The sequence below is a fragment of the Oryzias latipes genome, chromosome 13 (assembly GCF_002234675.1).
Source record: "Oryzias latipes chromosome 13, ASM223467v1".
NCBI classification, from domain to species: Eukaryota; Metazoa; Chordata; class Actinopteri; order Beloniformes; family Adrianichthyidae; genus Oryzias; species Oryzias latipes.
The window spans coordinates 28073052-28100989 of NC_019871.2; the positions used below are offsets into that span (position 1 = coordinate 28073052).

At 40.4% G+C, this 27938-nt stretch overlaps 1 protein-coding gene across 1 annotated transcript; it reads right to left on the reverse strand.

Annotated features, from left to right (window-relative positions):
• Window positions 1–4882: 4882 nt before the first annotated feature.
• Window positions 4883–24007, reverse strand: LOC105355516 (von Willebrand factor A domain-containing protein 5A-like). The gene is made up of 17 exons (XM_023962081.1): window positions 23953–24007; window positions 20424–20626; window positions 20119–20341; window positions 19206–19372; window positions 18591–18705; window positions 18322–18497; window positions 18149–18237; window positions 17822–17966; window positions 17491–17570; window positions 17293–17407; window positions 17048–17206; window positions 16861–16961; window positions 15977–16197; window positions 7196–7261; window positions 6208–6356; window positions 5936–6059; window positions 4883–5808 (listed from the first exon to the last, which is right to left on the reverse strand). The coding sequence occupies exons 1-17, from the start codon at window positions 23990–23992 to the stop codon at window positions 5729–5731; spliced, it is 2253 nt and encodes a 750-aa protein (XP_023817849.1). The 5' UTR covers window positions 23993–24007; the 3' UTR covers window positions 4883–5728.
• Between the last annotated feature and the right edge of the window lie 3931 nt (window positions 24008–27938).

A 27938-nucleotide genomic window follows, 5' to 3' on the forward strand; every position in this document is an offset into this window, starting at 1 on the left:
TCTTTCTGCTTTCAGGTTGAAAAGATGCAGTTTGTCAGACATCAGCTGTGAAGCTCTGGGCTCAGCTCTGAAGAAAAACCCGTCCAATCTGACAGAACTGCACCAGAATGAGAACAACCTGCAAGATTCAGGAGTTCTTCATCTGTGTGGTTTTCTGGAGAGTCCAGACTGCAGACTCTGTTGTTAGATACCACTTTTCCATTGTGTTCAGATCAATGTGATGATGACCAAGTTGTGTTGACACTAAACTGCAGACATGAGGTGCATGGTGACAATCTTAATGTTCTGAAGGCTGTTTTGCTCTTCTAAACTTTAGTCCATTCACTGTGGCAGAAAATCTCTTGTTTGAATGTTTCTTACAATCATCTTCATTTCATTTTCATGTCAGCTTCCTTCAGGACTGATCTTTTCTTTGCAGACATTTCCGTTTCTTCATCCTTTTCCCTGCAGATCTGAAGAAAGCTCCTTGCTGATTAAACTATAAAACTTGCCTGTTCAACAATGATCTGGTAAATCAGTGATTCAAACCCAATTTTGGGCCAGAAATATAATTGTCCATATCAGACAGTGTTTTTAAGGACTGGTCTACTCAGGCTTGAAGTTGGCGTCTGATGACATTTAGGATCCTAATATGTAAAATCTATTTTCACCCTACAATGGTTCTGATCATTCTTTAGGGCCAAACTTGTAAACACAGTTTTTTTTTTTTTTATCTTGGCCAATATGCACTTCTGCCATGAATTTTGAAAGTGCATTTTGTAATTATTAATGATGATAAATGACATTTCAGGTGCCCTTCATCTTAAAGTCATCTCAGATCTATTGCGTTTTAATTTGCAATCATGCTTTTGTGTTAAAATCCAAAGGGAATTGCTATACAGTGCCATGCCCCCTGCCAAAAAAAGCTCATCACATTTTTGTTTAAATAAAAAATGCAATCTGTCTCTCATCAGGGCAGGTCTTACCTGACTGTATTTACCAAGTTTCTGGACATCTAGCTGTCATCAATGGTTCTGAACACACTTTTCTGTCTGATTGCAGGCTGATGAGCTGCAGTTTGTCAGAGATGAGCTGTGAAGCTCTGGTCTCAGCTCTGAAGAAAAACCCATCCAATCTGACAGAACTGGACCTGAGCGTGAACCAGAACCTGCAGGATTCAGGAATTCTTCATCTGTGTGGTTTTCTGGAGAGTCCAAACTGCAGACTGCAGACTATGAGGTCAGACTCCATGTTTCAGTTGTGTTTAGCTCAATATTCAGCACAACTCAGAGTCATGTAGAAATTCTCTGATGAGTCTGTGGTTGTGGGGTGTATAAACAGTGGATGGGAGGAAGAATACAGGAGGCTGGTGGACGGATTTGTGGAGTGGGCTGGAGAGAATAACCTGCCGCTCAACGTGGACAAGACCAGGGAGATGGTGATCAACTTCCGGAGGAAAGGGACAGTCTTACAGTCTCTCTGCATCCCGGGCAAGGACGTGGAAGTGGTGGAGGAGTGCGGCTGAGTAGCTCAGTTGGTAAGGTGAGAGGCTACCATGCAGGAATCCAGGGTTAGATTCCTGCATGAGAAGAAACAATGGTACTGGGGACAATTACCATATCAATGGCGAGCAGTTAACATCACTCATTGAGGGTCCTTAGGCAAGACGCTACCGCCTCCCAAGCGCAGTTCAGCTGCAGCTCACTGCTCCCCCAGGGGAAGGGTCAAATGCGGAGAAGAATTTCCCCATTGTGGGATCAATAAAGTGTATTAAATACCTGGGTGTGACTATCAATAGCAGACTGAGCTGGAGGAGCCACAGTACCGCTGTGTAGAAGAAGGCCTGCAGCAGACTACTTCCTAAGGAAGCTGAGGTCCTTCAATGTGTCAGCACCTTGCTCTCCTCTGTGGTCTGTTGGGGAAGCAGCATTGCAGTCAGTGACACCAAGAGACCGAACAAGGTGATCAGGAAGGTGTATTCTGTCATTGGCTGCAAACAGGAAACATTTGAAGCAGTGATGGAGAGGAGGTCACTGAACAGACTCCTTTCAATCATGGACAACACAGACCATCCTCTCCTCCCTGTTCTGGACAAACAGCGGAGCTACTTCTCTAAGAGGCTCAGACAGTTCCACTCCAAAACTGCCCGGTACCAGAAATCCTTCATACCCAATACAATAACCCTGTACAACAACTCACAATGCAACAGATAACCTTTGCACATTTTTTTTTCTATTTTGCACATTTCTTTTGCACATCTTTTTACCTGCACTGTTCTGTAAATATCTGCACTTCCTCTTCTCATTCTAAAGGGCCTTACACACCGGGACAAATATTGGCGCACGTTATTCGCCAGGGTTATTCACCACGTTTTTTGTGTTCACACCCAGGCGATTTTCGCTGACGATGAGCCGAGTGAACATGCAAATTCATTCCCTGACATTAGATGGCGCTTAATGTAAAACAGAAATACCCCTGTACACACGGTGGCGCTGCGCAACTTTACGCTTCTTAAAGTCGCTTTTCACTTAGAAGAAGAGAGCAAGTATTTACGCGCTTGTCATAATCATACAAAGAAAACATGAATATTTCAAGCACCAGTAGCTCTAGCTCCAGTTCCAGCGATGAAGAAATTATTGTTCTGTTGAATAAAGAAAGACGACGGCAGTGTAGACGCTACTTGGCGTCTATCTTCTTCGCTGGTATGTGTGCTCAGCAAGACAGTTTTGTGTTTGAACGCCCCCAAGTTGTGTTTTACTGTAACTTCAGAAGCTCCAGACACGTGTCCAAAAGCGCCATTTTCATTGGTCGTACAGTTTTTGACGCGGTGCGTCAAACCAAAAAAACGAACCCGAGGCGTTTTTTAAAAAGTGACGCTTTTACGCGTGGCGTTTTTCGCGTCGGTGTGCACACTCACATTGGTGCCCTTTGTTTAGTCACGAGGTGTTAAACGTCGGCAAATATCACACGCGAAATTCGTCCCGGTGTGAATGGGCCTTAACTTGGAGTGTTGATCTGAAACATGGTGTGGTGGTTTAACTTTGAAGTCATCCACATCCCTGGCAAAGAAAACATCGTTGCTGACTATCTTTCCCGCTGCCATCGGGAAAGTCCGGAGGAGGGGGAGTGTGTGGTGGTTGAACCTCAAACCACCTGATAGGTGTTAGTATTTCTTTATTTTTCTTTAAATTAAAACATTCATTTTTACTTTTTTTACTTAGATTAACAATGGGTGCACACATTTGATTGATTTGTTTTAAGTGACAAAAAGTAGTTTATTCACTTTTGTTTGTCTTCTGAGTTTCCATCCCAGGTGAGCCATCCATAGAAATCAGCAGAGGAGATTGGGAAATTCCACTGGGGAACTCCAGGGGTTGCTAACTCTCCTCATGGACTTTATTTTGGTCATTTAAAGGAAATGATTTAGTCTACTTTTTGTTGAAGACTACTTTTGTATTATATGAATTTTGTTTGGTTTCTGTTTCTCTGTTTTGTAATCAGATTAATTAGTTTGAATGTTTGATTAGTTAGTTTCCTCTCCCTCATGTGTCCAGTATGGGTTTTCCCTGTCTATAAAGCTTTCCCAGTGTGTCAGTGTAATGGCTAAGTCTGGTCAGGCCTGTTCAGTTTAGTCCCACTTGTTTTGTTTCATTTAGTTATTTTTTCAGTTGGGCCCAAATTACTCTAGTTTTGAAACTATTCTGTTAACTATAACTTTTTATTTTATATTCTTTCATAATTATCCGGTTCTTAACTTCTGATCAGTTATTTATATTTATATTAATAAAATCAAAATGACAAACAATAAGTACATACCATGTAAAAAGGCATAACATTAATTCAGAAATCATTACATATTACGGATTAAGTAATAAAATTGTGTACATGATGTTCAAGAATTATTGCATTATTTGAGAAATTATAACTTGTATAAATTGTAATAATCCATCTCATTATTGAGTATTTAAATAAAATGGTTTGACTTACTAAAAAGTGAGCATCTGTGGAAGTGCGGTCTCGCTAGCCGTCACTAACTTTTTGCATGCACGTTTACATTATAGTTTACGGTACATGCCCAACACCAGGATCATGGCGTGCCTTTAGATGACTCAGCTCATGCTAATAATGTCATTCTTTATTAACTATTGTAGACATTTTGATGACGTGTCTTTATTTTCCATTAATGTATTCTTTGTTTGTCTGTTGTTTAGTTGGTGTCAGTATTTGATATAAAGACAGCAGGTAATGCAGGAAAACAGCTGCTCTTTATGAGATCATAAATAAACAATCCATCATGTAGGAAAAAATCTGCACAATGTTTTTTACCTATTTTTTCAGGATAAAAACGTTAAATATTTTGGTGCTGCTGTGCTAATTTTTCAGATCAATTTACATTTAATATTATTTATTGATTGAATTATTATTCTCAGCATCAAATGGTTCAGTTGGTCATAAGGTTTCTAGTTTAAATAAGGAATGACATATTTTTTTTATTTTAGGCACTTTCAGCTTCTTTTCTGTTTTAGACTAGAACAGAGTTTCTGTGGCTAAATAAAGTTATTATTTATTGAAAGTGGATTTATATTGCTTTTTTTCTTTTGTTAATGTTAAAAGATACAACTTTAGGTATACTTCCACAATTTTTATAGATAACCTAATATATTGTCACTGCGTGTGTGTGTGTGGGGGGGGGGGGGGGGGGGGGCACGAAACATTTTTTTCTTTCTAGGGGGGGCCTGGCAAAAAATAATTAAGAAGCACTGCTTTAAAGCAAAGCTTTTTTAACTTTTTAAAAGAAACATGCTCACGTCCCCCTTATCTTGACCATAATCTGGTTATCGCCAGTAAACAGATTCAATTTGAAACTGTAAATCAGCCCAAAAAAAGAGAGATGTATAACAGATGGTATTTCTCTGCTTTGATTTATTTCAGTCTTTATTCACTTAACGGTTACAGACTTACATTCTCAAATCCCAATAACTGCTTTGTGATAGAAAAACATTCAATTTCAACAGACTTCACCCAAAGTATCCACCCTGTTTTCCCCCAAAAAACATAACATTGATTTTAACTTCAATTTAGAATGTCATTAATAACCATATTAGTTAGTATGATAAATAAAACACCTCAGAAAAATCTTTTGACATTACAAAAAAAAAATCTGTCATAATATCTGGAAAAGCACAAGTATTAAATGCTACTTTAGCTATTATGGTGTTGCCATGTGATCGCTCAAGTGGATCAATTTTCTCTTGGAACAAAAAAAAATCAAAAAACAAACCTCCACATCTTAAGCCTCTTTTAAAGCATCAAACTTTCTAACCAGTACTTTCAGTATAACATATTACCCATATATAGTTTTAATGCTACACCTTCTGTTTAACAATAAAAGAAAGAAAGAAAGAAAGAAAGAAAGAAAGAAAGAAAGAAAGAAAGAAAGAAAGAAAGAAAGAAAGAAAGAAAGAAAGAAAGAAAGAAAGAAACGGGCTTTCCTCCCTTGAAAGAGAGCCTCCAAAGGTCTCATTGAGCAGCCCTGCCCTCTAATGGCCGCTATAGTAACTACATCCTTCAAACATTAAATTGTGCAATACAATGCCCCCCCCCCCCCCCCCAGACATTGTGTCAAAACAAAGGCTATATAATGATATGAGAAAGCTATACGAGGTTATAAACTGTTGCATAAACATTACTATTGCAGATGTTGCAAAACATAACATGAGTTTAAAATATAAAATCTTCAGTTTCTACTTCAGAGCCCCAGGGCTTCTTTGTGCACTCTGCAACCCAGCAGTGCATTTGAAGCATCAACACAGTCCTTCACACATGGAGCTGAAAGAGAAGAAAAGTAAAAAAAAAACAATGTGATTCCTAAACAGTAAATTATGTTTATCATTATACACCTAAAAATCAGTCCAGATATTCAACTAAAAGTACTTTGACATTCTAGACATATTACCATTCTGAGCTTGGACCCATGAAGCAGCCTTCACAGCCAGAAGCTCCCATTCATCCTTTGCATCCATCTTGAATCCATGAAGCCAGATCAGAGCCAGAATGGTGGCCCACACCTCACTGCTGACCTTTTCAACCAAATCAAGTCAAATGTGAAACACAAAGAAAACATGAGAAAAAACACTCTAGCTAACATTTTAAAGTGTTAAGACTTTCAATGATTTCAGTTCTTTTATTCTCCTAAAACAGCTTGATTTTTTTCTAACAGTGACCCACCTCTGCAGGCTTTGACTTCTCCACCTCCTCACTTGTTTTTCCCAGAACTGAGGCCAGAGCTGTATCAAGCAGCCAGCAGCCGGACGCCTTCTGGAGGGAAACCAGCTGCAGCAGAGGGTCTCTGCGGGGCTGCTCAGGCACAGCGGCTTCTAAAAATTATATCAAATAACATTATGTAGGATAGTGCACTTTTGTGGTTCTGTTAAAACATTAAAACCTTTCTAATTGTTAACAACCTCAGTGTATTTAAGCATTTAATTAATTAATTATATTGTATGCTACCGCCCTCCTTCGGCTATAATATGGAGGTATGAGGAAACACCGACAAAACAACTTTACAGCCACCGTGGATATTTCAAGAACAAACCATAAGATTATTTTATAAAGTGGGATTGGATCAAGCCTGCAATTTATTCTATGAATCAAAATTAATAAAAGTTACAGATATAATAGGACATAATACAATGCAAACAATTTATAAAAAACAAATTCCACAGAACATACAAAAACAGCTTAAGGAGAAAAAAAGGAGAATATTTACTAAGAAAAAAAAAACACGCAACAACTTGTGAAAGAACCACCCAAAAAAATGTGCGCATTTTTGTATGTGGGGTGAGGTTGTGGTATAACATGAAAGTAACTATAAAAATGTGTCAGAATGTCCCATTATAAAGAAAAAGAGAAACAAATTTTCTTGGAAAGGTATAAATGAGAAAATAAGAGGCCTAATGTGAAAATGTATGGACAATCATGACTATTACATTTAATAACTATTAAATTTTCAACATGTAAAAATGTATGTATGAAATATCATAAGACTGGATTGTAATTAATGTAACTTTTTTTTTACCCGCTCCTTTTTCAAGCACTTTATCACTTTTTGATTAAATCTTGTTCATCGTATTTAATAATGGTTTTAATTGCAGACCAAACCCTTTGAAGAGTTTATCTGTTTGATTCAAACCTGCTTCTTCATTATTTTACTTACCTAGATAAAACACTCTAGCAGGAGAGCGCCGAGGCATACAACACATCCTCCTGGAACTGGATTTACCTGCAGAAGAAAAAGTAATCACACAAAATGAAAGCAAATGAAAGCAAATCAGCAAAACACAAAAGTATAAAGTTTGGACCAAACTTTGTGCCCTTTTTTTCATTCCTTTCAGCCACCCATAAAGGGAGGGCATACGCAAAAACTCACTCCCAATTTTTTTATTAGAAAGGATTTGAGCAGTAGAAACAAATGTTGGGGAGCATGTGACATTTTGGAAAATGAATTCCCTTCAACAATTAAGATAAAAACAAATAAACAAACAAAATCTGGTCCAGAGAGCTCCAAACACATTTCCTGAGCAATCCAAAAAAGAATAAACACCAACTTCTATACAAATACTATAATTCATATGGTGACATATGATACGTTTTCCACAGTTTATAACAACAAGACAGTAGAAAAGACATAAGTGATGTTTTAGTTTCATTTAACGTGAATACAAATTTGATCATTTTGAAGACTGGGATGCAGCAGAGGAGAAATCGAGAAGAGAACTATACAAGAAGGAAATGAGACATGAGAAGGTAAAACCGCGGAGGAATCTAACTATTTAGATTTTAGCTTTTGTTTCTTTAAAACAAACTTTTGCTTCATCATCTGGACAACACAAGTGCTGAGGTAAACCTTTCCTCTGAAATGATGCTTTTACTTCTCATAACTGTAGATGCGTGATGTCTGTCACTGTGGACCGGGGTGCTCATTACGTTGATCGCGATCGACCGGTAGATCTTCAAGGACATGAGGGGGGATCACAGGCCAGCAAAGATAAATGCCCCAAAATATAAAAAAAAAGTACTTCTATAAAATCCGTCAGCGAATTAAAATCCTCACTTAGAAGTACGCGACTTGATTGACATGCAGAACGGCCAATCGGAAATCCTCTGATACATATGTCACTGAACATGCCTGTTTAAATTCACTGAGCGAAAATTCTGTCTATCATTAGAAAGTCTGTTTCTGCTCCGCGGCACGTCAAGTCCCCGGCAGAAAACCACTCCGGCCACTGGAGTGCTTATCAAGGCCCCGGCCCACGTTCCTCTTCCTGCAACCGGCTTTGGAGTTTCCGACCGCTAAATACGACCTCACTAAGGAAGCGGTGTATTCCATGATACGGGCTTCGTACGGAGCCAGCAGCGCCTTTGAAATGCCATGGTCCCTGCATTGCACGGTTTACAGCAGAGCATGACATACGATAGTCGCTGGTTTCAGTTTTTGCAACAAAACACCTAATCTGTTAATCTAAAAGAATCCTTGCATAATCATACTGTGTAGTTTTTAATTATCAGTAAATAAACAACAATGTACAAATAAACATATAACTAACAAACATGTACTAATAGTCGATCTATCTATCTATCTATCTATCTATCTATCTATCTATCTATCTATCTATCTATCTATCTATCTATCTATCTATGCACACACACAGGTAGATCTTCAAGACATTGTTGTCTCAAAAGTAGCTCACATGCCAAAAAAGTGTGAGCACCCCTATTGTAGACAGTCTTTGTATGAATGTGTTTGATTACGTTATTCAAGTTCAGAGTAACATGTCTTCTGTCTCTATTATTTGAGAGCTGAGCAGCTAACTCGGTTGTGTGTAACAGGGATGTCTTTAACGGCTGACGCGATGGGAGAGACAACCGCTGCAAGAGAACCGACAATAACGATTACTTTTCTCAGAGAGGAAAAGTGATCATACGCACTCCATCCTGTTGCAAAAGTCGCTTTATGCCGCTACTTCTGTGTCTCTGTGAACCACATTCGTTCAAGAGGGGAAAAAGAAAAAACAAGAATGATCGATTTATTATTGTTTCGATAAAAATAACAAAAATATCGTAAGATTTAGGATGCCCAAGGTTGCTGCTTCGCCATACTGGACATAGCTCCTAGGAGCTCCGGCCCGCCGCAGAGCTCTTTTGCTTGTCATGCCGGCATTCAAGGAGCTGGCTGGCCGGTAGACTGACAGCCAGCAGAAATTGTAGTATAGGGTCGAATAGGAATAATTATATTCTGGATTTGTATATTATTAACATTCTCTTTAGCAGTCACTTTACATCCGAAAGCTAGTAGGCTACAAGCTATGTAGCCTATCATTTATCCTGCTGTATTTGAATAGACCACAGTTGCAGGGAAATGGTGATTGGTGGAGATGCATTATGGGATATGTGTGATGCATGATGGGATACGTAGCATGTAGGCTACTAGCCTTTGGATGTAAAATGACTGCTTACGAGTATCATGCTTTTGTGGAGTTTTTTTAATAACAGAGTTTTTTTAAATAAATAAATCTGCTCTTTAAAAATCATCAGTGTCTTCCATTCAATGTAATGAGACACACAGACAGAAATGAGAAGTTATCTGCTGTAAATCCAAATATTGCTCAAAGCCATGTCTATGAATGACTTATGACGTGAATAATTATTTCGTTTGCACAAATTAATTAATGCGAGGGAACGGAATATTATTTTGTGTGAAAAAGATATTATTTTGTTCGCACAATTTAATTATTGTGGGGGAATGAAATATTAATTTGTGAGAACAAAATAACAATTTGTGGGAACGAGATATTTATTATTTTACCCATGTAAGGTCACGGGCTCCGTAAGAACACAGTTTTTATTAGTATGAGTTATTTTCACAGCTCATTTTCCTACTCGATAGTGAGACGACTCGATTTCTTAGGCTCCGGCTTTCCCTCCCTGTGGGTGCCGCCCATTTCATGACGTCACACTAGAGTCAAACTCAAAGGGTGTCTGTATTTCGCTCACAAAAACCAACAACATCCAAACTTTTGCAAAGATGGATATGCATAATGTGCATATGAAACAAAAGCGTTTCTCCACAAAGAAAGTGGGTGAGTGTGTTAGACTGGGGACGGTGCTAGCAGCTCAAGCTCTTCCTGGAAGGGGCTGTTGTCACTTTATGATGTCACAATGTGAGACCCAACTTGTTGTCGTGGATTGGGTTTTTAGAGGAATGATCATTGCATAATGGATCAAACTACTGCTTTAAGGTTGTTTTTGTGAGGAATTAACATTAAAATACACTTAAAAGCACAAAAAAATGGTTTTGCATGAATTTGGCCCTTTAATATCTTTTTTGTAAGTGACCATGTTATAAGCATGATAACGTCCTTTCAGGTTGATTATTATCAGACATAAAAGGACTTAAACTGAAGTGTGCGCCACGAAAATGAGAGTAACACAATAAAAAAAATAACATGCTTAAAGTCTCAAATTAATTAATTACAATTAACGAGATCATTTACACCCCTTGTTTTGATGATTGTCAGTACATGTTAAGGGAGGTCAAATAATAGTGTTAGAAACACAAAACAACAAAAACATAAAAACCTTTTACATTATAAAATCGACATTTTTTTCTCCCTTCTGCGAACCAACACATTAACATGTTGAAGGAGTTTGAGAGCTCAAGTTATCCCAGGAGCTAAGGTGTCTACGGCTTTTGCCACTGCTATTGTCTCCCATGTCACACAGGTCCTGGGTGACAAGCCAGACAAAGAGTGTTTCAGAACCCCCTTGATGAGAAATACAAAGAAAGATTCCACTACATTGCCCGAATTGGTGTCACCGGGGCACCACTTTGGAGCCAGGCCTGGGATTGGCTCCTCCCACAGGCCCTGATTAGGTCCAGCCCAAAGGAACATTGTGGGATCACTTTCTCATGGGGCCACCACCTGTAGGGGCAGGTGCAATGTGATTTACGTGGCACTTAAAGGCTGGTGCCTCTGTACCCCAATTACCAGTCATAGAACTTGGAATGTTAACTCTCGTTGAAGGAAGGACCCTGACCTTGAGCTGGAGGGTGAGAGGTACCTGCTAGATATGGTTGGGCTCACCTCCACCTCCATCCACAGCCTGGACTCTGAAACTCTGTCCATCAGGAGGCAATGAACTCTCTACCATTTTAGAGTTGCACATGGTGCCCACCCTGACATGAGCACAAGTGGTGTTTCGTTGTTAGACTTCTGTGTTTATTACAGTTTGTCCATAACAAACACCATAAGAGTGTCCATCAATACACGTGGCAACAGGACACCCTAAGCAAAAGATCAATGATCGACTTTTTTTCAGGCAACCTTAAACCGTGTGTATTGGACACTCAGGTATAGAGAGGGGCAGAGCTGTCCACTGATCACAACCTGGTGATGGATTGGAATTGGTGGTAGGGAGGGAGGCTGGAAAGACTTGACAGACCCAAACGTAAGACGAGGATCTGCTGGGAACATCTGGCTCTGGGAGGTCTTTAACTCCCACTGCGGGGATATGTACCTGCTTCAATCAGGCACCGATGGAGGCTTGGGAGAGTGATTCCACGTGGCCCTTGTTTTCCACCTCTATTGTCTCTGCTGGTGTTCGAAGCTGTGGTAGCAAGGTCTCTGTTGCCTGTCCGGGTGGCAATCCCCAAACCTGGTGGTGGACACTTGACGTAAATGATGCTGTCAAGCTGAAGAAGGAGTCCTACTTTGACTTGTTGGATAGAGGAAAGCAGTTTTCTGCAGACACCGTTTTTAGGTGCACGTGGGGGAACTGTTGACTTTGACTGGGGACATTGTCAGGAGGTAAAAGGAATGCTTCAAGGATCTCCTTAATCCTTCTGACATGCCTCCTCTTGAGGAAACAGAGGCTGAGGACTTTGGTGTTGGGCTGTCCATCACCCAATCTGAAGTCACTGAGGTACTCAATGAGCCCCTTGGTAGCAAGCGCCAGGAGTTGATGAAGTCTGCCCAGAGTACCTTAAGTCTCTGTATGCTGTGGCAGTGTCTTAGCTGATACGTCTCTGCAGCATCCCGTACCACTGAACATACTCCTCAGCCTCCCTGGGCAAGTCTTTCCCAGGATACTGGAGAGAAAAGCTTGTTGTATAGTCGAACCTCAGATTCAGGAACAATATGGCGGTTTCTGGCCTGATTGTGGATCAGTGGACTAGCTCTACCTCCTCCTTAGGGTGCTGGTTGGCTTGTGGGAGTTTGCTCATCCTGTGTGTTCTTTGAATTTGGAGAGTGCCTTCGGCAGTGTTCTTTGTGGTGTCATCTGGAGGGTGTTCTAAGAGTATGGGCTTTGGGGAGCCTTACTGAGGACTGTTCAGTCTCTATGTAACAGGAGGAGGAGCATTGGGGCAGTTTACAGACAAGTGTGAAGCAGCTGGGATGAGGCCATGGTTCTTGACCGGGGAAAAGTAGTTTGCCCTCTCTGGGTGGGTGGGGTGCTCCTGCCCCAGAAGGAGGATTTAAATTATCTTTAATTATCTTGTTTACAGAGCATGAGATTGACAGGTTTTTGGCACGGCGTCCACTGTTAAGTGATTGCTGTACTGGTCCATTGTGGTAAAGAGAGATAGAGGAGCGAGAAAGCAAAGCTCTCAATTTACCGGTCGATCTTCGTTCCAACACTCACCTATGGTCATGAGCTCTGGATCATGATCGATAGAATGAGGTCCTGAATACAAGCGGGTGAAATGAGCTTCCTCCGTAGGGTGGCTTGGCACTCCCTTAGCGATAGGATGAGAAGTTGGTCACCCAGAGAGCTAGGAATTGAGCCGCTGCTCCCCCACATCGAGAGGAACCAGTTGAGGTGGTTTGGGCATCTAGTCTGGACGACTCCTAGATGCCTTCATGGGGAGGTGTTCCGGGTATGTTGAACTGGACAGAGCCCCCGAGGAAGACACAGGACACGATGGAGAGACTACATCTCTCAGCTGGCCCAGGAATGCCTCAGTCTCCCCCATAGCTGGGGAGATGGAAGTCTGGGCATACTAGCTCAGACTGCATCCCCCACGACCCGGGTCCCGAATTGATTAATGAAAGGATGGATGGATAGATATAGATCATTCCAATTTTAACATTTTCTATGCTCATAAAATATTATATTTAAAATGTATACCTGCATAAGTACAAGTACAAATGTATAAAATGTAACCACTGAATCAAAGTAAGCAACATTGTGTACAAAAATAAGGTTTTTGTCACACCAAAGACTAGCATTTTTAGATTTGAATTATTAATAAAACGTAGTTTTGATATTTTTTCAATGAAATAAATATAAAATAAACCCAAAACTTGGGAAATATTCCATCATTATTTTACTAACATGAAAGACTTGCTCCTGATGGCTGAAGAAGGAGCCTTACAAGAAGACATAATCACACAACATGGAACAAAATCAACAAATACAAAAATTATACAAAGTTTTGTCTAAATCATTTAGTCTTTTAAGCCCTGCTGCCCCCCACCGTCACCTCACTGGGTCAAGCGGAGCTGTCTCATGGCCTGTAAACCCTCGATCTTGTGTTTTTCTCATTCATTTCTTACAGCCACCCAAAAGGGGAGGGCCAACACAATAACTCCCTCCCATTTTTTCCAATATTAAATAAAGTTTGAAGCAGCAGAACCAAATGTTGATGGCAGATGTGACATTTTTAAAATACGACAGAGTTTTAGGGCCAGTTTACAAACGTGATAACTGTTAAATCACGAGAATAAAGTCATAAATTTACGACTTTGAAACTTAAAAAAATTTAAGAAAAAAAGTAATATACATCTACGAGAAAAAATACCAAAGTTGTGTGTTTACTTGAACCTAGCTTGAAGATAAAAGATGCAGAGCATTTTGTGAAGCTTTATTTCCAGACAAGTTTTAAGAAACAAAGATATTCTAAACCTAATTGTTGGTGTAGCCTGCTTTCCGGGGTTCAGTGTTGTTAATGTGCTTTCATATTATTTGTCGTACAAAGGATGATGTCGCATTACTTTTTCCTGCCTTTAACCTGTCTGATTCTGAGCTTGCTGTCTGTCACAAAGTCATATATCTTGGTCATATCGTCAACGATAAGCTTACAGATGACGATGATATCCAACGGTTTTATATGCTCAGGAAAACACGCTTGCATGCAGGTTTTATTCATACAATTTTAAAATTCTATTTTTCAAAACTTACTGCACACCTTTGTATACTGACAAATTATAGGGCATCCAGCATCAGGAAGCTACAGATTGCCTATAATGATGCCCTAAGGATTTTATTGAAACAGCCTCGGTGGTGCAGTGGAAGCAGTTTGTTTGTTGGTGCTAGAGTTAATACTCTCCAAGCTTTATTAGGACAATTTATCTATGGTTTTATCTATCGTCTTAATGCTTCAAATAATGAAATAATTTTGACTCTCACCAATGTAAAGCACAGCACTTTTAGATACCAATCCCCTATTTGGAGGTTTTGGTACAGTCGCCTTTTTTAAACTTTCAAGTTTTTTATTTTTTTCCCCAGCAGTTTTAGTCTTTTAATTAAGTTCATAATACTTGGTTATTTTACAGTTCTAATACTTTTTATGTCATTGTTCTGATACTTGTTTGAGTGTTTTCTTTTTTATCCTTAAGTCTTTTATATGTTTTGTAGCAAATGGACCTTGAGTCTGTAATCAAGCTTATGATTATGATTATTATTATTATTACATGTAAAATAAGGAGCTCAGAGACACATTTGGGTATAAAGGACCGATTCTTTATTCTGCCTTTTTGAATTCGCAAAACCAGACGTTCTTTTGTAATCTTACTTTATGTAACTGTAAAGAAAACTAAAGAGGAACAAAAATAGTGTTGCACACTGTAAGGATTCTGTGGTTTAGTTTGGTTTTATTGTTCTTTTTGCTCATGTTTTTGGTTTCCTTTTTTAAGTCAGACCAGTTTCGGGTTCATGATCCACAGCTGCCTTCAGTTCAGTTAATTGCCCTCAGCCTTTTTAAGTGTCTTGGTTTTTGTTCATCCTTGTCATGTCATCTGCTCTTTTCACCTTTTTGTTTCTCCCCATAGTTACGTTATGTTTCAGTTTGTTTGAATGTTTTATTTTCTGTCACCAAGCCTGGTCTCCTGCATTTTGTGTCCTTCACCACCAGTTTCTGAGACATATGTGCCTTCCTCCAGATGAATCTGTCGTAAAATGTCTGAAATTCTGAGTGGCTGTGGCTCCTCCTGGAGGCCTCCTCCTCTCTGAGGTCTCCTGTGAGAGTCACAGCTGCATGCAATCCTCATTAGCTCCCTATTTAAGGTGTGGCTTTTCTGTGCTCTGTGCCTGAGCTTCTTTGTACCTGACCTGGTAGTTTTTGATTTGTCCTCTCGAGACATTAAACCTTGGCTATTTTGTGGATCTGCATTGGTCCTCTCTGCTCCTGGGTTTCTCGTTTCAACATAAAACAAAGAGGAATCAAAAAAGTGTTGCATACGTCCCCTTCTCCAAATGAAGCCTCTTGTTTTAACAACAAACCATAAAGGAGCTTTCAAACATTTATAATGTTATCAACAATCAGCTTACCTGTTCAATTGAGGTTGTTGGGTCTGCTTTGCTGCTTCACCGCTTTCACTCGCTGCACTGTAGGCTCATTTTGACTTTAATCTTGTAAATTTACGAGAAAAAATCGTAAATTTACAACTTTAAATCTCATAAAATTCTTCTTTTTCTGGAGGCCCTAAAACTCCATCGCAGGAAAATGACTTCACTTTAAAAGAAAAAAATTTTCCTTAGACCGAAGATGTGCGGAGGTTTTGAAAGTGTGTCAATGCATGTCGAGTGGGTCAAGTATGACCTGATAGTGTTGGAAACACGGAAAACCAAAAGATAAAAACCTTTGCAAATACAATCTTGACCTTCCCCCACCCTCTGTCCACAGGTCTGGACTACAGTTTAATGGTAAAAGACTCACCAGGGGTTGGAACATTTCTGCACACCAGGGGTCCTTGAACAGCATCACCATTGTCTTTGTTGACAGCAATGAAGGCAGTGTGATGACTGCTCACTCCTGATTGGACACTGAGCTCCACCACCTTCCTCTTCATGTCTTCATTTGACTTTCCTCTGTTCTTTCTTTCCTCAGACTCCAGAGAACGAATCAAAATACGAGCAGCTAACCTGTGGACTGTAAACCTACAAACAGAAGAGAAGGAAAAAGGGAGGTGAAGATGAAAAAATGAAACCATTTGTAGTCTTTTGTTTTTGTCTGACTGAATAGTGAGGGATGACTTTTCTGTTTTATGACGGTTTTTATGGTGTTTGTCAGAAAAGTCTAGTATGTTGTATTGTAATGTATTGTTGAAATACAGAAGTTTAACGTTTGGAAAACACTTGGAAAAAGTTGCAGGAAAAAGAGTAACCCTTGGAACAACTAAAGGAAGAAACCAAAAAGTTAACAGAAAAACTTAAAATGATTCTTCAGACCCAAACATTAGGGCTGAGATGGAAAAATCAATACTTTTCAGTTCTCCCTTTTTGTTTTTCAAATATAATAATAGACAATCTGAGTAAACTGTGTCAGTCCTGACTCATAAGAGAACGTGCCTGTAATGTTTAGGACCTAAATTATAGCTGCCAAATAAGAACTAGAGAACTAACTAGTGTTGGTTAAAAACTAGCTTTACAGTGAACATTGGTTCTGCAATCTACAATGATCTAATATGGGTTATAAAGGCAGTGTTTTCTTTATTGCTCATAAGTATATACATTATGTCTTTGGCCTTTTTCAGGAAAAATCGTAGAGAAAGAAAAACACATAAAAAAATAATGGCACTTAAGATAATGATTTTTTATTACCCAGTGTCCTTTGCAGGATTCAGGTTAAACAGTTTTTTGCTCTCATAGGGATGATCTCCCAGAGTGTAATTCACCGTCACACTGCAGTCTGTTTGGGAACTCTGACAAAACAAAATACAGTTTAGAGACCAGTGCGTGCACAAAGACACAACTTCTACACAAAACCTAAAGGAGATCTCACCAGTACCTTTCCACAGAGTTGGGCATAAACCAGTGACCTCTGACCCTGGAAAATTGTTGTGATTGGTGGAGAGAGGACAGTGGCAGACACTCCCTTTGGTAAATCCCATGTGACAGAGATGTCTTTGACAACAAGCTGTAGTGCAAATTTCAGAGACTGCATCACCTGATGGTTAGGAAACAGTGAATAACATAAATGTTTATTTTGCTCAATAAAGGTGTATTATTGAAGTTAGTTGTTTGCTATTTTACTTTTGCCTGCATCCTGTCACTTCCTGTGATGAACTGAGCGTGACCTCTGCCCTCCTGAGCCAACCCATTGATGAGAGCAGAGCTGGCTCCTTCTCCAATCCCAAAAGAGAAACACCTGCAAACAACACACTGGTGTTAAACACACATAACACACAAACACAGGACACATGCAGTGAATCTGTGTTTTAGTGCTTTCACCTGTGGGAACCTGCATTCTTCCTAACTAGATCTAGAACTTCCTTGGTGTTCCCCACCTCTCCATCAGTGAAGACAAACAACTGAGAGGAAATACAGAAGTCACACAAAAGCACACAGAAAAACCTGTTACTGTGAAACAAGTTTACAACTTGAAATGCAAGTTTTATGACAATAAACATGTACAGAGATTTCAAAACGCAAATGAGAAGGGTTACATTTGAGTTACACTTCCAGGTGAATAGAAATTGCCAAAACATTTCTGAAGAAATAAATGATTTTGTAGCATGAACTTTAGACATACAGTATTTTACCACATAGAAATAAGAAATACCTGTCTAGGCTGGTTGGAGATGCAGGGCTGACTGTAAATGTGTTGGAGGGGCTGAAGAATCTCTGTTCCTCCCAGATCAGCCTGCATCACCTCAACTTTCTTCAGAGCCTCCTCCATGCTCTTCTCACTGTATTCCACACTCTGCCTGCCATCAGAAACACACAAAGGTCAAAGGGAAGACTGCACCATGACACATCATTTACCAAGATTACACACAATTTTAACTTATTTTTAAAGCAAGCCACATTTTTAACAAGAAACCGCAGAATTCTTCATTATTTCATAGAAGATAAAACATAAATAATAATATTGAACTCAATCACTGACGGGAAAATATGATCATAACTGGATCCAAAACCATAGATATTGAAGTAGCAGCCCATTGGTAAACTCTTCAAGAGGAGCAGCAGAGTATCCTGAGAGAGAATAGAAGCTGATGAAGACCATGATCTCACACACATAGAAAGGTTTTCATGACTGACTGAACACTGGATGAATACCCTTGCACTGCTGATGCGAGTCTCTTGCTGGTTCCTGTTATTGGTCGGACACTGCATGCTTCCAGATCGATCCAACAAGAACACAAACTCTCCACATGAGGCGCGTTTGGACATCACAGACTCTGGGAACTCTGGGTACAGACTAACCATCACCACAGGATCACCCATCAGAGTGCCTGAAACACAACAGGAACCACAAAGATTTACATTTGTTGATTCTAGTTTGCACTAATCCCATAATCTAGACACAAAAACAAGTTTTCTCTCACCAGGCTGAGCAGAGTCCTGTCCTGCCTCCACCACAGCAGAGGGCTGGTGAGCATCTTTGTAATAAATCAGCAGCTCTACATCTCTGTCAAACTTGTGTCCTGCAGCCAGCTTCACCTGCACACCAACAACACAAAGATGAAGAAACCTTTGTATCTTCTTTTCAGCAACAACTACTTCTCACTAGGCCTGCACAATATACCGCAAATTTATCGTTATTGCGACATTAAGCTGTGCAATTTGCATACCGCAAAAGACGGCAAAAATCGCAATAAATGGTTACCTTAAATGTGCTAAAACAATCTCATGGCTGCTTGAAATATTGAACAAATGGAATAAATCCCTTTATGCATTTAACCAATCGGAAGGACCCGTTTACGTTGTTGATCAATCAGATGAGCCCTTTTATGTTTGATGTTTGCCTCCCATGTCGACGAGGGTCAGTTGGAGTATAACGTTTAAACCGTTGCAGTGAAATGGAAATGATGTTTTTGGTTGTTTTGCTATTTGTTTATATACCGCGAGTTATATCGTTATCGCAATATTAATCACCAATATCGCATATCGCGAGTTTTCCTCATATCTTGCAGCCCTACTTCTCACAGCTGTTTACTTACAGCAGCCTCTGTGTGATCAGTGTTCAGGTAGTGAAGAGGCTCCAGAGAACAGCTGGACTCTACTTTGGAAACTGGACGAGGAGAGGACACTCGTGCAGAAAAGGACAGACTGTAGGGAATCTCAGAGGCTGGAACTGAGCTGACCGGGACTCCAGGACCTTCACTACCTGCAAACACCACAACAAACGACCAGGAGTCACTGAAGAACACAATCATGAACAATCTGTGTTCATTTTTAAGGAAAACTAAGAACAAATATGTGTTTATCATTTTGTACACTTTACCAATTATAGAAAATATTCTTTAGTGTTTTTTTCTGTTCAAAGGTGATGTTAAATTAGGAGTCTGTGAGTAAATGGTACATTGGAATTAGTGACATTTGGTGTCAAGGGGTTACTGTTGTTTCACCCACAAAAGCATTTTTGTATGTTGTCATTCGCATGAAGGAAAGATTGTTTGTACTAAGAAACTAAACATGTATTATTTAAAAACTGAAACTGAAACAAATCAGAAAAACTATCAAATTTGTGAATACAATGCCAACTCACTTAGTATTTTTAAAAAGAAATTTCACATTGATAGAGAAAAAAAATCATATTTTGAATAAGAGCAAGGTAAAAGAAAAACAAGATAAAAGTGCATACTTTAGCATTCAAGCTAAAAAATCAACAGATTTCAAATCATGGGTCATTTGTATTTAGACACAAGGAACTTATGAAAGGTTTAAAAACATTTTCAACAGACTTAAATGATTCTGTATTAAAGAATTCAGTTTTATCTAGTTTAACTCTTTCAAAGCATCAGATATTTTCTAAAAAAAAATTAAACCATACAACCAACTAACAAAGGCTTGTTTGAAATATTAGTTAAGTTTTAGAACTTGTTAAAAAAAAAAATCTTGAGGTTTTCATACCTTGAGGGTGGTAGCGAGGGTTGAGCACAGCAGGCAGACAGAACCTCAGCGCCCCATCAGCCTCCACAGCCAGCTCAATGACATACTGCAGCATGATGGAGGCGCTCTCCCCTGGAGGCAGACTGCCCACACTCAGAGAGAAGATATCAGGACTCTGCTCACTCTCCTCCAACAGGAAGGCCTGCTGCCCTGAGCTCAGTGCATCGTCATACTCCTCACGAGCCTGCAGCAAACGTCAAACATGTCAGAGATGTTCACTGATCTGCAGCTGCTTTACAGAGACGGAAGCTTTCTGTCCACATCACCTGCTGCTTCTCCTTCAGCTCAGCTACAATGTGTGTCTGTCCAATGTCAGCACTGAAATGACACACAGCAGCATCTCCAGGCAGAGGGAAGACAAAAAGCGCCTCTATAGGTTTGTCCTCCTTGTTCTGGTAGTTCAGAGTGGAGATGACTGTAGCCACATGGTCCTTCACCTGCAGCTCCACCTCCACGCTCTTCAGAGGAACTGAGACGGCACATCAACAGACACAGACACAGAGAGAGCAGAGATATTGCACCGTTTTCTTCCATCTCTCCATCCATCCATCCATCATCTATCCATCTTCTTTCACTCATCCGGGACCGGGTCACTGGGACAGCAGTCTATGCAAAGATGCTCACACTTCCTTATCCCCGCCCACTCCTTCCAGCTCCTCTGCATGGACCCTGAAGCGTTTCCAGGCCAGACCAGAGATGGAGTATCTCCAACATGTCCTGAGTCTTCCCCGGGGCTAATCTCAAGCTACAATCTTCTCTTACTTGTGAACAAGACCCCATGATGCTAAAACTCCTCAACTGGGGGTACGATCACTCTACCCACCCAGAGAGGACAAAATGCCTTTCTCTGGTCAAGAACCATAGCCTCAGACTTAGCAGTGCTGACCCTCATCCCAGCTGCTTCCCACTCAGCTGCAAACCACCCCAATGCATGCTGGAAGTCCTGACTCGATGAAGCCAAAAGGACAACATCATCTGCAAAGAGCAGCAAGGAAATCCTGTGATCCTCAAATCAGACCCCTCCTTGCCAGAGTCAAACATGCACAGGTCTGATTTACTGACAGCTATGCAAATCAACCTCCTGCTCCAGTCATAGAGAGACCGGACAGCTGCACTGAAAATGGTGCCTGCACAAAACTGCTTTCCCCTTCTGTGTTGCTAGATGGTTTGCCAAAATCTCTTTAAGGTCAACCGATAGTCCTTCTCTGTGGCCTCACCAAACTCCTCTGAGGACCAAGCTTTTGCCTCCGCAACAGCCAGGGACGCAGCTGGCTTGGACTGTCAGTACCTGTCAGCTGCCTCTGGAGTCCCACAAGCCAACCAGGCGTGGTAGGACTCCTTTATCAGGGTGAACTCCAACAATTGGTGGTATAAGTATTTGGCCCCCCTGAACTTCTCAACCTTTTGCCCCATTTCAGGCTTCAAACATAAAGATATAAAACTGTAATTTTTTGTGAAGAATCAACATCAAGTGGGACACAATTATGGAGTGGAACGAAATTTATTGTACATTTCAAACTTGTTTAACAAATAAAAAACAGAGATATTGGGCTGGCAAAATTGTTCAGCTCATTGACTTTCAATGCACTAAACTCTCTCCAGATGTTTAGTGAGGATCTCTGAATGATTCAATGTTGACCTAAATGACTAATGATGATAAATAGAATCCATGTGTATGTAATTAAGTCTCCGCATAAATGCACATGCTCTGTGATAGTCTCAGAGGTCCGTTTAAGGCGCAGAGAGCATTATGAAGAAATAGGGACACACCAGAAAGGTCCGACATACTGTTGTGGAGACGTTTAAAGCTGGATTTGGATACAAAAAGTTTTCCCAAGCTTTAAACATCCCAAGGAACACTGTGCAAGCGATAATATTGAAATGGAGGGAGTATCAGACCACTGCAGATCTACAAAGACCCGGCCGTCCGTCTAAACTTTCAGCTCAAACAAGGAGAAGACTGATCAGAGATGAAGCCAAGAGGTCCACGATCACTCTGGATGAACTGCAGAGATCTACAGCTGAGGTGGAGAGTCTGTCCATAGGACAACAATCAGTCGTATACTGCACAAATATGGCCTTTATGGAAGATTGTATAAGGAAGAGAAGATATCCATAAAAAGTGTTGTTTAAAGTTTGCCACGAGCCACCTGGGAGACACAACAAACATGTGGAAGAAGATGCTCTGGTCAGATGAAACCAAAATAGAACTTTTTGACAACAATGCAAAATGCTATGTCCGGTGCTAAAGAGACACAGCTCATCACCCTGAACACACCATCCCCACTGTCAAACATGGTGGTGGCAGCATCAGGGTTTGGGCCTGCTTCTCTTCAGCAGGTACAGGGAGGATGGTTAGAACTGATAGGAAGATGGATGGAGCCAAATACAGAACCATTCTGGAAGAAAACCTGTTGGAGTATGAAAAAAACCTGAGACTGGGACGGAGGTTTGTCTTCCAACAAGACAATGATCCAAAACATAAAGAACATCTACAGTGGAATGCTTCACAAATAAACATAAACAAGTGTTAGAATGGCACGCGTTCACGTTCCATCTACAGACACGCGCTCATATCAGCCCACCTGTAATCTCACTGGCAACAGTTTCCAAGACAAGAATTTTTACAATGTTTTCCTTTGATAAAACTGTGTTGTATAGTGCACATTAATTTAAATTGCCCGTTCAAGAAGGCTGATGCGGAAAAGCTGCAGACCACAGCGCTGTGTGATTGGACCCTTTCCTTATGATGCTATAGTGGAAAAAAAGATCATTGTGAGGAAATATTGTCACTCAAACCCAATTTTGTTTTTTTATTGTTGTCGCACCCCCACGTGCCACTGTCTATTCCTCTGCGTGCCAACTGTGGTGCACGTACTACAGGTTGCCGACCCCCGGCCTATAACATGCTTCTCTTAAGCCTTTCAGAATAAACTATACATGTATGATAATATGTAAATTTTTGGTACACAAAATAAAGATATTTTAATGAAATATGAATTGTTTTCGCAGCTAATTTTCCTACATGGAAGTTAGATGACTCTATCTCTGAGGCACCACCTTTCACCCATTTCATGGCACCAACCTAGAGACAGCCTCGGCAGCATGTCTGCGTTTTCCCATGAAAACAAACAACAGATCTTTCGCAAAAATGTATATGCATATTGCGCATATAAGATAAAAGCGTTTTTGCTGATCAGTGCTAGCTCCACAGCTCCACAGAGAAAGTGTGGGGGGGGGGGCAATGCTGGCAGCACAGACTCTTCCTGGAAAGGGCTTTTTCTCACTTTGTAAGGACCCACTTATTTTTGTGGATTGGGAGGGGCTGGTGCTCAGAGCGCAGGGTTTTAGAGGAATACTCAGAAATGCGCGAATGGAGCAAAATACTACTTTGGGGTTGTGTTTAGGGAGGTATTAACATTACAAAACACTTAAAAGCCCAAAAAATGGATTTGTATGATATAGGCCATTTAAAGAGATAGATTCTAGCACATACATATTTTTAATTATTATTAATCTTTATTATGGAGGAATCCCAAATCAATATTTCAGGTTGTAAAGTAATAAATGAAATGTGTCTTTACTTATGTAATTTGCCACATGTCAATCTTTTCTGTAGCTCTATTTATTCTTACTTCAAATAAATAAAGGTTTTCTAAACCTTAATTTACCAGACATAAAATTGTTTTTTGTGCCTAAAAGGAGGTTTTTAATTTTTTTAATTTTAAAGAACCAAACTGCAGAAAGGTTTCAGAAAAAAATGGTAAATGAGTCTATGATCTAACAGGTCTGTACCTGGGTTCTTCTTGGCAGTAAGCAGACCACAGCCGACCATCTTTGTATTTCTTTAGAGGGACAATAGACAAAAAGGGAAAAAAAAGAAACACTTGCTTACTGTTAATAAGAGACTAATTTCAAACAAAGTAATAACATTTTACTTTGGTTTTCAATCAACTTTCTGTAATATAAACTGTTGTCTACATCTACTAAAAATAAAAATGGTAAAAACTACTCCAATGCTTATGTTTTTCACAAGGATTTTGAAAAGCTTTACTGATAGATATAAAAAGGAACAACATAAAGTGTTTACCTGTGAAATCTTCCTGCAGCCAATGATCAAACAGGAAATGTTTTCAGTCAGAGAAAAAGGCTTCCAACAGGTTTGCTTGTTTTCGTCACCACGCAGCATGGAGGGGGTGGCGTTTAGAATATCAAGAGATACACATGGATGAATGCACACAAATGTAACCTGTTCCTGTATGTTTTTCTTTCTGCCAGTCTGGAATACTCAGCATTGATGAGGAAAATCAGCTGAATAAAAATTCTTTGGAACCAGGAAGAGGCCGCTCTTCCTGATGGTTTGACATGATACTTAAACAAATGAGACCTTGTTGTTTTAAACACAACTTATTTAGAGAAGTAAATGCAAACTTTTTTTTAGTGCCTCATGCAACTTCTGTACATTGTAATGCTCTTTAGTATTCACATAAAAACACAACATTTTTAAAACATTTTCCCAAATCCTCTTTTGGATCATTCCGATTCTCGATAGCAAACGTCAATTGGGCCTGATAGTGTACTGGCTTAAGCTGGTGGACACGTCTGGCTTAAGCTGGGGGACACGTCTGGCTTAAGTTGGGGGACACGTCTGGCTTAAGCTGGTGGACACGTCTGGCTTAAGCTGGGGGACACGTCTGGCTTAAGTTGGGGGACACGTCTGGCTTAAGTTGGGGGACACGTCTGGCTTAAATTGGGGGACACGTCTGGCTCAAGCTGGGGGACACGAGTGGCTAACAGTTGACAGATGAATTTTGTAAAAAGCACTTTGAACGCATCCATTCACTTTGCAGCCATCTAAGCTCCACTAAGAGCAGCTAAGATGATGTACTTGAAACTGTAAATGTGGGACCCTGAGGCATAGTGTGTTACTGATGGTAGCCTTTGTTACCATGGTGTGGTTCTGGGATTTTTGCTCACTGTTATGGTGATCATTTTGGCCTCACCAGTGCCTTAAGTGGGCCGGTCTCTCACCGTTACTAAGAACCAGCACTCCTGGTACTCCAAAGAGCTTAAATTGCTTTTTAGAGTACAAAGGTTTTCACGGTCCTCCAAGCCTGGTGCAGGTCAACAATTTTATGTCCAGTGACCTTTACAGATCTTTGGTCTTTGCCATAGTGGAGTTTGGAGATTGACTGTTTGAGGTTGTAGACAGGTGTCTTTTATTCTGGTGACAAATGGATGGATGGATAGATGGATGGATGGGTAGCAGCTGGATGGCTCAAGTAGCTGTGTGTAGGACCGGCTCACGGGAAACCAGGCTCCATATCCCAGGAGCGAACTGAGCTTAATCCAGTGCCCCTACACGCTACTGCTTAACAATAAAGCCACAAGGGGGCTCAAGTCTGGGTTCCCCCTGTGCCGGTCCTTAGCCCAGATAAAATAAAGGGTTGTGTCAGGAAGGGCATCCCGCATAAAAATCTCTGGCAAACCACTTGTGCAAAAGCTGATTTGCTGTGATGACTCCTGACATCATATGCCAAAAAGGTGAACAAAAACAAGTTTAAACAGGTGCCATTAATACAGGCAACAAGTGGAGGAAAGAGGGGCCTCTTAAGCCTTTGTACCAGAAATGTCAATGGTGACATGAAATATAACACACACTAAAAACTGCTATAACTCTTCAATTGCAATATGTTTGTTTTTCCGTAGATTCTGAAGTTGTGTGTGCACAGTGTGCAAAACTTCACTAAAACTTTACGAGGCACATCAGAATCATGTGGTTTATGTTAATTCTGTAAGCTGTTTACTACTGTAAAGTGTTGCATAAATGAACAAAGCCGTCTTCTCTGCTGCTTCAGAATCTGCCGAGATTATGTTCATTGCATAAACATTTGAAGACTTTCAGTGATTCAAAGAACATCAACACAGGAGCAGAAGCTCTGGTGTTAAAGGGTTAGATAAGAAGTTTCAGGTCTGGGAGAGCCCAAAATCTAGCTTCTTTGTAGTTGACTACATACTGATTGTCACCTCCCCCTCCCCTCTCTGCTCTGCTCCTGAGGATTCCCAGCTATGATCACTCAACTCATCAACTCTTCAGCCTTCACAAAGAGATCCAGCCCCAGCATTCATCGCCAGTTCGTTGTTCCTCTATGGTGCTTACTTTGGTTGCTCATGTTCTTGCTCATGAAGTTTTGCCTCTAGCAAATATTTCCTTACGCCTCGCCTACAGGACAAATTCACCACGAGTGTTCAACTGGGATTCGCCTCCAGAGCTATCCGTTCAACTCAATCACACCACGACTCCTGTTCACACCAACCCTCCAGCTCAGCCACTGCAGAAAACCTCCAGTCAAGCCACGACTCCAAGTGAAGATTCCTGTTCCACATCTTACTACTCATCTGCTGCCTTCAGCCGCCATCTTTGTCATTGGATCTGCATCCTGGAAAATAAATCATCTAACTTACCTTTCACTCTCCTGTGTTTCCTTCCGGGTTCTAGCATCTGGGTCTGTCTCGGTTCTTTGAAGTCATGACACTGATTTTACTTAAGAATTTACCAATTATTATTATGTAATTTCCTGGATTCTTTCCCCCAATCGTGTCTCTCATAGATGAACCTAAACTGAAAATTAAAGGCCTCTCTACTCTTTTTAAGTGGGAGAATCTGCACAATTGGTGGCTTACTAAATACTTCTTTGCCCTTCTGGATTATTCTCCACTGACAACATTCAACTTAACATCTTAAACCTCAGGATTCAGACACACCCCTGTATCTGACACTCTCTTCATTTCCAGCACATTCTTAGCTAACTCCTCCTTCAGGATCGCTTAAATGACATAGCTTGAACCTGCTCCCAATCTATAAATCTAGCTCTTTTTTTCATCTGGTCACTCGAACACACAGGATAATTGTCGGCATTGGTTGTGGAGCAGAGGTAGAACAGTTGACCTCTGTCCAAAAGGTCACAGATTCTTTTCTTGCCTAACCTGTGCGTGTGTCAAAGAGTCCTGAATCGCACAAGCTCCTTGCATGGCATCCTTGTCACCATCAGTGTGTGAATGTGTGTGAATGGGACTTGTGACAATAAAGCACTTTGGGCCTTAATCAAGTCAGAAAAATACCATGTAGGTATTTGCCATTTACACCTTTCTTCTTCCCTTCATGTCAACCAATTCTCTGGTTTTCCCAGAGTACCTACAGTAAATTGAAAGTTTCTACTCAAAGTCCTACACTACTATCTTTCTGTGTTATTATCTCTGCATGGGTCTTGCATGTTTCTCCTCTAGTTTTTCTTTTTGACAGATGTACGTTGACAGATTGAAAACTCTGCTTGTGTTTTCGGCAGTTTAGCAGTGTTCTGCAGATGTCTCCAAGCTGATTTTTCTGTCTTATTTTAAATCATTTGATCATTTTTAACCTGTAAAATAGATGAAGCTGGAAGTAACATGCTTCCTTAACACTGGCCTTGCACTTTCGGGCGACCACTGCCAATGTAAAGTCTATATAAACGGGTTGCTACACAAGCTTTTAGGTTCATTTTCGACCTCTACGTACAAAACGCGTAGCCATTAAGCGTGCATTGAAAGTTAAACCAGGTTGAACTTTGACCAATCAGAGATTCGGGTTTGATAGTGACATAGAGATGACGTCCCCTTTAATTAATGGAAGTAACAACCGTTTCAAAATTAATCATGGAGGAGAAATTAATAATTAAATTAATAGTTTGTCAGGCCTGAATTCTATGACACCAAGTCTTTCCTACATCGGAATGAAGCTGTGA